This window comes from Phaseolus vulgaris, chromosome 2 (assembly GCF_051622355.1).
Source record: "Phaseolus vulgaris cultivar YP4 chromosome 2, ASM5162235v1, whole genome shotgun sequence".
NCBI lineage: Eukaryota > Viridiplantae > Streptophyta > Magnoliopsida > Fabales > Fabaceae > Phaseolus > Phaseolus vulgaris.
Window position 1 is genome coordinate 48,591,261 of NC_143499.1, and position 13,489 is coordinate 48,604,749.

At 37.1% G+C, this 13,489-nt stretch overlaps 2 protein-coding genes across 2 annotated transcripts; one reads left to right on the forward strand and one right to left on the reverse strand.

Moving 5' to 3' along the window:
* Positions 1-775: 775 nt before the first annotated feature.
* On the reverse strand, positions 776-2,715 carry LOC150029230 (uncharacterized). The gene is made up of 4 exons (XM_090297971.1): positions 2,073-2,715; positions 1,335-1,988; positions 1,024-1,259; positions 776-947 (listed from the first exon to the last, which is right to left on the reverse strand). Exons 1-4 carry the CDS (start codon positions 2,274-2,276, stop codon positions 776-778), a joined length of 1,266 nt encoding a protein of 421 aa, XP_090154097.1. The 5' UTR covers positions 2,277-2,715.
* A 7,205-nt stretch (positions 2,716-9,920) lies between these two features.
* Positions 9,921-13,098, forward strand: LOC137812885 (leucine-rich repeat extensin-like protein 5). Its single transcript, XM_068615122.2, has one exon. It carries the CDS (start codon positions 10,345-10,347, stop codon positions 12,607-12,609), a length of 2,265 nt encoding a protein of 754 aa, XP_068471223.2. The 5' UTR covers positions 9,921-10,344; the 3' UTR covers positions 12,610-13,098.
* Positions 13,099-13,489: the final 391 nt, after the last annotated feature.

A 13,489-nucleotide genomic window follows, 5' to 3' on the forward strand; every position in this document is an offset into this window, starting at 1 on the left:
ACCCAGCCAGACAAATACAAAAATGTAGTAACCAATTGAAATCATCAAAATGTACATTTACAAGTGATCAAATTACATATAATAAAACCACTAATGTTGTTTACTTATGCTAGAGTTATAAAAATTAATGAAGTATGTGGACCAAGAATCTCTAACATATGAAATGCCTTCCTCGTTCGTTGGTGTTTCTTCTGTGAATAACTGCATTGCAAAGTTGACATAAATTAGTTTCTAGATATATATATGTTCAAGAATTATAAAAATGATTTAACATATACCTCCTTCCAACCAGTTTTAACACCTAGTCTTATAATGGTAATCATCCATTGCATAATGTAATAGCCACACTCATAGCTTCCTGGTTGTTTATTACACTATATAATTCAATAAAAAGTAATATGTTAGTATATTGATAAACAATGATAATAGAGAAAGAAAAAAATTACAAACCTTTACTCTTATGTATTTCAAATTATTTGAACTGGATCGACCTTTTAGGATGTTATATCCACACCATGAACTGGTTAATACAAAAAACCTCGTTAGTAGATGGTTAATTAGTAACATATACAAAGTTAAGTTTATACTATACTTACGTATCAATGATATCCTTAAATTTTGTGGGCATCTTCTTGTGTAGGGAACAAAACCACACAGCAGTCTTATCAACCATTGATAAGACAAGTAACTGCCAATGATGCCTATATGATCATTGAAAAGAGTTAGTAAATATTTAAAACATGAAATAATAATAATTGATGACATATAATTAAACTTACTCATTAATGTAAGGGCATAAATAAATTTGTTTTCCCTCTTTTTCCAGGATGTTAGTGATGTATGCTTGAGTCTCAGTTGAGTTTGGTCCAACGGGATTAGTATATGCAGGATCTACGAATCCATACATATTTTCCTTCCCCTCAGTGATACAGACTCTATGCAAAAACCTACAAGTTTTTAGTTAAAGCATAATCAATAATAATTTAACATAAAGTAAATTGAATAATAGGTAAAGATACTTACATCATAAAAAATTGAATTATACTTATATTGAGCTCCTGGTTCCCAGATATAAATTCTGATAAATCTGTGTTGTAAATCATCAGTGGCAGTTCAGTGTTGATTTGAAAAAATGTATTATCCCACGGAACTGGAAAAGGATCATTGCCAATCTGACTAGCAATGAGACGTAGGGAAGCCATAGGATCGTCAACTGGAACCTCACGCTTCTTTTTCGGAGTTGGTGGCTGAAAAGGTTCCTACAACATTTGTATTAAATTATATGTAATATATAAATATAAATAAAAAATAATATAATGAAACGAAATTATTACATGAGGTTCGGGCATAGATCGAATGAGCTCTCTGGGCCAGGCAACGAATGTCTGAAATGCATCGGCCACAGTGGTTACCTCATCTGAAGGTAGTGGAACACGAGCATCAGGAAATCGTACTTTTTCAACAGTTACCTTCGCCACATCAGGGGAGAGAGGAACGTTATGTAAGGTGGTGGCGTTTTTATAGACTTTTCCAAGTGCCACCACCCGAGGAAGTTTGCCGCCCACTACCAGTAGCTCACAATCCTCTGTCTGCCCATTGATATCATCCCCTGATGTTGGAGGAGCCGCACAACTCCCCTTTGTGCTCTTGGGAGTGGGACTAACAAGGGGTTCAATCGGCTCAACACAAACTTGTTGCGATAGAAACTCTTGTCGCATTCGATCATTCTCCTTTTTCATCTCCAGCCACATCAAATCAGTCTCCTTTCTCATCTCCTCCATTATTTCTTCACGTAACTTAGTCTTCATTTGAGTTTCCTTCTTGGAGGAGGAGGATGGCTGTCGTTCTGAAACTCCAAAATAAAGTTTAATTCCGACCCCTTGTCCAGCGGCACGAACACGACCAGAGTGTTCAGGTCGTCCAATTGCTTCAACCAGGATATCGTGACGACCTTCAGCAACAAATGTACCGTCGGATTCCAAGGAATCCTGCAAGAGTACACAAAAATCATATTTTCAATTATTAATATAATTAATGCTTTAAAAAAATTGAAAATAACAAAAATAACTTACAATTTTTTCGATTATAACCCCGGATTGCTCGGAACTTGGTGCACCGGACTTTTTAATTCGGGCCCTCTTCCATTTTTCATGGCGAAAAGGTGGTGGAGGAGAAGTGACCCCTGTTTCCACATTCTCAGAATACGTCCCCTGTTGAGATTTCTCCTTTTCCACCATCAGTGTTTGCTCAAGTTTTCTATACCCCGAACGAGACATAACGTGCGGGGTAAGATTCTTCAAAGCTATCTCTTGAGCTTTCTTCCGACGATCCTGTCATAATTGAAATAAACAAACTGAAGTAAATAAGATAAACTTATTAATGTTATATAAACAAAAAAGTTACTTCACTTACCATCCAAGCCTCATTTTCACGGCTTTCTCTAAAAAGACGCCATGTCTCTTCATCAATATGTTGGTACTTTAAACATGGATTTTCGTCTTTAAGGTCGCCAAAAATGTATCTCGATGTCAGTCTTGACTTAAAGGTACGAAATTTAAGTGCGATATTGGATAATATCTTTGATCGAAGCGGTTCCACATCAGGAATGTCAAAGTTTGCCTGCAAAATAACATCATGAAATTAAAATTAATTAATCAATATTAAAAAGCATTATATGATAACAATAATAATGTAAAGCTTACCAGAACATCCTCCCATAGCATGTTCCAATCAACCTCTGAAACCTCATCCCATGAATTAATCAAAATGGAGAGCCTCTCACGAGAAACAACTCCAAGATAGCTCATAAACTCATCTGCCTTAGGACCAAAAGCCACTCCAGTGTTGACGTCAATGTCAACATGTGTCTTCTCACCAGCAGCACGTCTCAATGCAAGACGCTTCAATCTTGTAGGTCCTCTACTACCTCGCCCAGATCGAGGTCTGACTGGAGTCTGGTCGTCATCCATGTCTCTGTTAAAAAAATTAGGTAACAAACATTAGTTAATGTGCATCGAATTAAAATCATATAAAAATAATACATAAAATTATAAATGTTTATTTACATGTTGCATGTGGGTTGAATGTTTATATGTAAATTCCTTCACTGTGGTCTTTACGGGTTACATGTACATCATCAAGTACATCGTCATCTTTATTAGTTATCATTGGTGTGAATGAACGAGTTTCGCCATATTCAATATCATCTATGGCTTCCCCTTGTTTTTTTCCGTGTAAAACGACATACCAATGTTCTGACGTAGGATCTTTCACATAGAAAACCTGAGATGCTTGTTGAACCATTATAAATGGCTCATCTCGATACCCTATCTTTCGAAAGTCCACTAGTGTGAATCCTGATTCATCAATTTTAACCCCACTTTTATTATCAACCCATTTACACTTGAAAACTGGAACGGAAAACTTAGTGTAGTCAATCTCCCATATCTCTTCTATAAACCCATAGTATGCCATTGATCCAAGTACTGGATTTGTATCTTTCGAAGTCGAAAACTGCATTGACTCGGCTTCAAGAGTAACACCAGAATTTTGAACTGTACTCTTTTCATCCAGGGACTTCGTGTAAAATATACAATTATTCACTTCGTACGCTGTACATGAAATGACATCAAACTTCAATCCAGCAGCCAACCAAGTCAAGGTCTCTGATGCCGTTGAATCCTTGAACACCTCATCTTTAAACCAAGGCATGAAAGTTCTATTATGTTCCATCAAGACCCATTTCTCTGCTTGTCTTGGGTTATTTGCCTTCACAATGGCTTTATGAGCTTCTATGTAAGGTACAACTTCATCTGTGTTATTCAATATGTACAAATGTGCTTGCAAGACTTCTGATCGAGATTTGCTTACAATATTCACACCACGTAAACATTTACTTGTAGAACGCCTGTGGTGCCATGAATTAGCTGGAACACCTATTGGATTTGCTTTTGTCATGTACTCTGAACAAAATTCAATACTTTCTTCAGCTATGTACCTTTCAATCATTGAAGCCTCTGGACGATAATGATTTTTCACATAACCTTTCAAAATTTTCATATACCGCTCAACAGGATACATCCATCTTAAGTACACCGGTCCACACAATCTAACCTCTCTTACCAGATGCACCACTAGATGAACCATGATGTCAAAAAAAGACGGAGGAAAAAACATTTCCAATTCACACAAGATAACAACAATTTCATTTTGAAGTTCATCTAGTTTTGAGGGATCAATGACTTTACAACAGATGGAAGAGAAGAATGAGCACAAACGGGTTATGGTGTGTCTAACATTTTTTGGTAAGATCCCACGGATAGCTACCGGCAACAATTGTTGTATCAAGATGTGACAATCATGAAACTTCAACCCAATTAACTTCAAATCTTGCATTGACACTAGACTCTTCACATTTGAGGAATGTCCTTGTGGCACTTTCACACCCTTTAGACATTGACAAAAACTAATTTTTTCATCTTTTGACATTGTGTAACAGGCTGGGGGCAAATATGTACGCTTACCCATTTGTATGGGTGCCAACTCGCCGTGTATGTTCATCTCAATCAAATCTAAACGAGCATTTAGACCATCCTTCGTCTTCCCGTTAATGTTAAGAAGTGTACCAATTAAGCTATCACACACATTCTTCTCAACATGCATTACATCTATACAATGTCTGACTTCTAACCTCGACCAGTACGGAAGATCAAAGAAGATTGATTTCTTCTTCCAAATATTTGTCACAGATGACTTTTTTTTGGACTTGCCGAAGGTGTGGTCTATGTTATTTACCTTTTCGTAAACCTCAACACCGGTTAATGGAGTTGGTGGACCACTACCCTCTTGGTGTCCATTAAAGGCTTTTTTCAACCTCCGGTAAGGATGATGACTTCTAAGAAACCTCCGATGCCGAAGATATACTGTTTTCCTTCCATGTTTCAATTGTTGAGAAGCAGTGTCTTCTTCGCATATTGGACACGCTTTGTGACCCTTAACACTATAACCTGATAAGTTACCATATGCCAGAAAGTCATTGATGGTGCAAAATAACATGGCATGAAGCTTGAAAGTTTCATTAGCAAATCCGTCAAATACTTCGACACCCTGGTCCCACATTAACTTCAAATCTTCAATTAGGGGACTTAGATAAACATCAATATCATTCCCTGGTTGTTTCGGACCGGATATCATCATAGACAACATCATGTATTTTCGCTTCATGCACAATCCAGGAGGTAAGTTGTAAATAACTAGTAATACAGGCCATGAACTGTGATTTTGACTCATATTACCAAACGGATTCATTCCGTCTGTAGCTAAACCAAGTCGGATATTTCTTGATTCTTTACCAAATTCTGGAAAGTCATCATCAAATTTCTTCCATTGAATAGAATCAGCTGGATGTCGGTACATGCCATCGCATTTCCTCTCATCTGCATGCCATCTAAGATTCTTAGCATCGTCTGGGTTTGCAAACAAACGCTTCATCCTTGGAATGATGGGAAGATACCACATAACCTTCATTGGGGGTCCATGCTTTTCCATGTCATCAATAGAATCATCATCTTTTTGTTTCAACTTATAACGTGATAACCCACACCTCGGACAACTTTTCAACAATTCAAAATCTTTCCGGTATAATATACAATCATTAGGGCATGCATGTATCTTTTTGTACTCTATACCCATTGGACAAAGAATCTTTTTTGCCTCGTAATTACGATTAGGTAGACTATTTCCCTCTAGAAGCATATCCTTCAACAGCTGGAGCAATTCCGTGAAGCTTTTATCAGTCCATCCGTTTATTGCCTTCAAATTCATCAATCTTAACACCGCCGACAACCGTGTGAAGTTAGTTGATCCAGGATACAAAGGAGTCTCTGCATCTTTTGACATACTTTCATATCCATGCGCTTTTGCAAAACACTCAGCTCCCACATCACGAATCATATCCTCCAATCGATCATCATCTCCATCATCGTGTACTGCCTCATCCATGGTAGAACCCACATATTCTTCAGTTACGGAAACACGTGGTAAATTTAATAATTCACCATGCCATGTCCAAGTTGTATAAGATCGAAGAAACCCATCACATAGCAGGTGTTCCCTCATGATATTCACATCCAGTATCCTTCCATTCAAACAGTTAACGCACGGACACCTGATCTTTGCTCCATCATGACCACTAATAATCGCGTTACGCTGCGCAAATTGTATAAATTCCTCTACTCCCCTTTCGTACTCATCACTTATACGAACAACATTAATCCAACTTCGATCCATTATATATTCTGGAATATAGTTAGGATTTTCTAATAATTAGTATTCTCTTCAATCTCACACATTTGTCGAGGGTCGAACACCCCCGGACTCAATCCAAACACGATATTTCTATTCTGAAAGTAACAATAACTAACATAACATAAAACTTTTATTAAAATGTAATTAACAACTAACTAAATATTTCACTTCTAAAATTAAAATTCTAGAACAAAGTTTAATACACTATAAAATTATAATTCCATAAAGATTAATATCATATTCATTTTTATTTAAGTAAAAGTAGTTTAAAGTGACAATTATAAAAAATAAATGATGCCAGGGAAAAAAAGAAAGATATGCAAAGAGAAAGTGCAAAAAATAAAAATAATTACAAAAATAGAATTTATATATAATATAAATTTAAGAAAATAGAAATTATATAATACAAAAATTCAAAATACACACAAATATATAAATTATTAGTTATTAGTTATACATTCCAAGTTGTATTAGTTATTAATTAAATATATATTATAATACAGAAAAATAAAAATTCAAAATATTAAATATGAATTCAAAATTTTAAATATAAATTCAAAATATTAAATAAATACAACACCAACCTTTAGGTTGATGGTGATCGGAGACGAAGACGAAGGCGGTGGCGGAAGCAGTGGCGGTGGCGGAGCAGAAAAAACCAGCGAACCAATAGAACAGTAACCACCTATATGCAGAAAACGAGTAAGGAAACGAAATGACAATGCCAAGGAAGTGAATAATGACAATGACAAAAACGAAAACGAAAACAAACGTTGAAGCAGAGAGAGCTGAAACTTACAATGCAAAGCGGAGAGAGCTGAGAACGTTGAAACGAAGAGCGGAGAAGACGAAAGTGAAAGTGAAAACCAGTGGCGCGCTTCTATTTTTAGGGTAAAATTGATTTACAAATGCGGTCTTACCCTAGAACCGCATTTGTAAATCAATTTAATTACAAAAATGCCACCGCATTTTTTACAAATGCGTTTAAACGCAAAGGCGCACTAAATAAATGGTCGTTGTTTTCAAATTTTGTACTAGTGATTTAATATAAACCCAAACTTAATTGGAGATTAAAACCAATTAATTTTTTACTACTACATACACTAAATTATTTTTACATGTTTCTACGTGACACGTCCATAATTACAATAGAAGCAAAATTGAAATCAATTCATATAAATCACAAATTTTCACGAATGACGAGAAATGAAATAACTTTCTTTGCCTATAAAAAAATTTGGGATGTTAGATATATAGTTGATGAAAAAGAACATTGAACTAAAATAGCATTGACTTCGAGAGTTTAATACTTTTGAATTTAATCAATAAAGCATTTTAAAATAAAAACATTTTTTTGAGGAAAACATTAATAAATAATCTGATCTACGAGATTTCTCATATTCCTAAATGATTATTTTCTTAATGAGAAAGACGAAGGTTTAAAGGAAGATACTAAAATATAACTTGCTTCAATTTGTTTCTAGTTAGATTGAACCTTTTATATTGACTTAAGAAAGTGAAGGAAAAATTTAACATTATGTTTGAATCCATTCGGAGAATGAAGCATGAATGCGCATTGATCATTTGTGTTTGGATTGGTTGATTTGTGAGAGAGTAAGGGCATGAAAAAAGACATAAGAGTGGATCTCTCATCCAAGCAAATAAGAGGGGGAAGTAATAGGAATGTACGCGTCACAGTTATAATGTTACCATATTATCCTTATCTAATTTACTTTTTCACTTGAATCTCAGAATGCTCTCATTGTGATATGCTTGTGATGAACACTAAAAAAAACAAGTAATAACTAATGTAATTTTTTTTTATACACTAGAAAAACATATCACGTGCAAATTATTTTTTTTCATTAAAAAAATGTTTTAATCAAACATAAATTTTTTTAATGAACTAAAACTACACAAAAATATCTCATATTTCAATTTTAATTTTTTATAAAAGATAAAAGTAAATTTATAAATTTACGATTTTAATATTTTTAAAAAAATTAAAAATTCAATCATTATCATCACAAATTTCAATAAACCTTTTCTACAAATTTACTCTATATAACTCAATCCAAATAACATATTTTTTTTTTTTACACTTTTCTTTTAAATTACTATAAATTTATTCTCTCAAATCTTCGTACATTCTCTTCCCAATTCAAATAAAGTATAAATTTTATTCTTGAAAACGTGGACAATAAAAGTAAGAGGAGAAGAAAAATTAAGAATGGAAGAATGCACTCTTTAACTTTGGAAAAAGGAAAATAATAAGTGTTATAATCATATTTTCCCTTAGGACCCCTAGTTTGACAAGTTCACATTCACTTTAACTTTATTTCATCTCTATCATAGTGCTTTTTTTTAGTTCAACAAAAATCCAACTTAACTATCTCACTCTTCCTATTTACACACAAAAAAACTAATTCCGTACATCCTGAAAGCCTGATTAAACGCAATAAAAAAGACAAGAATCAGTCGGTGATATAAATATCCGAAATTTGAAACAATATCATGTTTCAAATTATAACATAAAGTGAATAGCCAATAAAACGTATTTCTGATTTATTGCAAAATCTAAATACATGATAACAGTTTAATATCTTAACGAATGGAAATCCATTATATGTTTTCTATACTAAACATTGATTTTTTTTAGCATTTATGTTGTAGATTTTACTGATGCTTAATCTATATAGTTCTTCTATATATTTGTATTAGTAAGAGGGAAATGAATTGTTCTGTTAGTCTTTGTAATATTTACTGCATAATTTTATTGGTATTAATTAATTTTAAACTAAAAGTTTTGTAATTAATTAAAATAGAGAATGATTATAATGAAAATAAATAGTGAAAGAGAAAAAAGAATATTAAATACAAGTATACAGAAGGTTCAGCAGAGAATTAACAATCAAAATCATTATACTTAAACAGAGGATTAATAAGACTAATTAATATATTTTTAATTATGATCAAAATTTTTAATAAGGTTCACTAACAAAAAGTTTATAATAATTATATAATAAAAATAAATTTAAAAAATAAGTACGTTATTATACTAATAATATCTTATTTATTACGTTTTTTTACATTTTTCATCTGAGTTTAAAATTCACGAAAACTAAAAATAAAAAAATAGAAAAATATAAGATCGTTCGAGTAAGTAGAAAAAAAAATATACCATACAACTAGAAAAAAAAAATATTCAATTGATTTCAATCACTTTTTTCTTGATTTCAATCCCATTTAAAAAATATAAGTTTAGAAAAATAAGTGAAATTAGTCCCACAGTATTTGCGGGGGAGGGGGGAGACATTTTTGAATGCAAACTAAAAAAGCGTAATTAATTTGAGGTGAAGAAATAATAGAATTGCACGGTGCAGATATAAAAAGGTAAAGAAAGTAATGGTAATGAATTTAAAGGATCCATTCGGTCCCTTCTTCCTCCTTCAGGTTACACGTTTAGGTAGTTAACAGGTTGTGACAGCACCAAACACCAAACACTCCCCAAACAAATTACTGCACCCCAGTGTCTGCCAACATCAACAACCAAACATAAATACTTGGATAAATAAATAAATCCATTGGATTGCTCGCCCACTCATAATCATGCTAACACTGTTCCAATTATCAAACTTAATTACTTTAAAACTACAGTTAACTCATTATTGTTTTAAATGTTATTAGGAGTAACACAGCTGGCAGAGTACGTGTCTACACCACCGATAAATTATTTTCCTCATATTTGCGTTTTCAGATATAACACAGTAAACGGGGAAACTGAGAGTGTAAAATTGAAGTGAATAATTAAAAAACATAAACGGGGAAGAGAGAATCTGGTATGGTTTGAGCTGTTTATAGCTGTCCCTTGGATGAATTATTCGTGTCACCCTCTCTCTTTCTCTCTATAAGCCCCAGCCACCGAGTTCAAAAATCCCTTGGACAAACCCTTTTCTTTCTTCTCTCTGCATCTTTCTTAGATCTTCTTCTTCAACAACAACAACAACAACACTTGCTGTGTGGCATGACTCATATGAGATGAAGAAGAAAGAAGCACACTCCTCCAATCTCACATTCCTCCTTGTTGCCTTGTTCTTGGTCACACTCTTTGTACGTGCCAATGGTTCCTCTCTCACGCTCACCCACCCACGCCACGTTCTCTCCTACAGGGACGAGTTTGGCGACAGAGGTGAGAATGTGAGCGTAGACCCTTCCCTTGTTTTCCAAAATAACCGTCTCAGAGACGCTTACATTGCCTTGCAAGCTTGGAAGCTAGCCATTTTATCTGATCCCCAAAACCAGACAACCGACTGGGTAGGATCCCAAGTTTGTACCTACACCGGAGTTTACTGTGCACCCGCGCTCGACAACCCCTCCATCCAAACGGTGGCCGGCATTGATCTCAACCATCGCGACATTGCCGGCTACTTACCGGAGGAGCTCGGTTTGCTCGTAGATCTTGCACTCTTCCACATCAACTCCAACAGATTCTGCGGCACTGTGCCCCACACCTTCCACAAGTTGATTCTCCTCCACGAGCTGGATCTCAGTAACAACCGCTTCGCCGGGAGCTTCCCCGAGGTGGTTCTGCACCTTCCTTCGCTCAAGTTCTTGGATCTCAGGTTCAACGAATTCGAAGGAACTGTGCCCAGGGAATTGTTTGATAAAGATCTCGACGCCATTTTCATCAACGACAATCGTTTCGTCTTTGATCTTCCCGACAACTTCGGCAACTCCCCCGTCTCTGTCATCGTCCTCGCCAACAATAGGTTCCATGGTTGCATTCCGCACAGCCTCGGCAACATGTCCAACCTCAACGAGATCATTCTCATGAACAACGAATTCCGCTCCTGCTTGCCCTCCGAGATAGGCTTGCTGAAGAACCTCACGGTGTTTGACGTCAGCTTTAACCAACTTCTTGGTCCCTTACCCAAGGCCGTCGGAAACGCCGTCAGCTTGGAGCAGCTCAACGTGGCCCACAACTTGCTCTCCGGTCAAATTCCTCCTAGTATTTGTATGTTGCCTCATCTCCTCAACTTCACTTACTCCTCTAACTTCTTCACCGGCGAACCTCCCGCCTGCCTCGCCTTGCCGGCGTTTGACGATAGACTCAACTGCTTGCCGGCGAGGCCCGTTCAGAGGCCTCCGGCGCAATGCCAGGCTTTCTTGTCTAAGCCTGTCGATTGTAACTCCTTTAACTGCAAACCGTTTGTTCCTTCACCAACATCACCTTCACCTGTAACTCCTTCACCTCCATCACCTGGTACACCTTCACCTATAACTCCTTCGCCGTTACCTTCGCCTTCATCGCCACCTTCACCTGTAACTCCTTCACCCCCATCACCTGGGACACCTTCACCCGGAACTCCTTCTCCTTCACCTCCATCACCTGGGACTCCTTCGCATCCATCACCTGGGACACCTTCACCTGTAACTCCTTCGCCTTCATCGCCTCCTTCACCTGCTACTCCTTCACCATTACCTCCACCTACAACACCTTCACCACTGCCTACACCTCCGGCGCCTGCAACACATCCTTCGCCACCGAACCCACTGGTACCTACACCTCCTTCGGAACCACCGGTGGTGGGACATTCCCCTCCACCAGGACCGGTGGCACCTTCCCCACAACCACCCGTTCATACTCCTCCTTCTCCAGTGTATTTGCCACCACCACATTCTTCCCCTGCTCCACCTGTCTACTCTCCACAGCCTCCAACACCTTCACATTTGCCGCCTCCGTCATATACTCCACCTTCTCCTTCTCCTTCTCCAATGCCACCTTCACCTACTCCAACGCCACCCTATGTTGCCCACCCTCCGCCGCCAACGGCTCCAACATTCCCGACACCACCACCTTCACATGATTACGGCTCATCGCCACCTCCAACACCTCATCACTCACCCTCACCTCATGCATATCCTTATTTATCACCCCCACCACCTTCTCCTGTTCATTTTCCACCTCCACCACCTTGTACAGAACTTCCTCCACCCCCTCCTCAATCAACACCTTCTCCCACACCTTACCTTCCACCACCATCCCCATCTCACACACCTTATCACCCACCACCATCCCCTTCTAACACTCCTTATCACCCATCACCATCACCATCCCATTCTCCCCCTCCACCTCCACCACTTCAATACAGTTCGCCGCCGCCGCCGGCATCGCCGCCACCCGTTTCTCCACCGCCACCTGTTGTGTACCAAAACCCACCACCTGCCCCTGTATATGAAGGGCCATTGCCACCCATCGTTGGACTCCCATACGCATCGCCTCCACCACCACCCTTTTATTGATTCTTTTGAGGACTTTTTTCCTCTACCAGCAACAAGAGTCACGCTTTTTTTTATTTTAATGCGGCCGTTTCTTCTGTGGAGATATATCCCTCCAATGTCATGCGACTCTCGTCGCTTACGAAGGAAACTTCTTACGAGACAAGCACAAGATTTAGGGAAACAGCTTTTTGTTCTTTATATTTATCGATAAAAGAACCAAAGAAGACGTTGCGGCAAAACGGGGTTTATAAGAGGAGAAATTCTCTCTCCTTATTAACTTGAATTGTTATGAATATTGCAGTTGAGAAATAAGAATGGCAGAGAAAGTGTAGGTTGCAGAGCAAATGTATGTATAGGGATGAATGGGAGAGCTTAAGTTATGGCTGCAAAGGCAGTAGCAGTTGCGCTTTCTGCCGCCGCCGATGGTTACTACTGTATTGTTATTGTCTCTATTAAATCATACTACTTTTTTTTTTATATAAATTTTGCCAATTAAGTTGATTTTCTAAATTCGCTTTCTCTTATCTGAGTCTTAAATCTGTTGCGGTCATGAGATCATTGAATTGAATGTTTTTAATTAGACTGTCAATATCAATCTTCATTAATGAATAATGATAACGATACCATTATGTTATGAAAATTTATGCTGCTTATAACCAAACATCTTAATGATAAGCGTTTGATATAAATATTCCCTTTTCCTCCATCGCCCTTTATGCTTTTTTCTCTTCCACCATTGAGAGTGATTATGAATCTAACCTGTTTTTGTACATTCCAGCATTGTTTAAGAGCTTTCACTTTCAACTTCATTAGTGTTGGTGTTGTTTAAGAACAATGTAGCATATTGTTCTTAAGGAACAGTCCCCAATCGCCCACGGAGGCCACCATGAGAGAACACAGG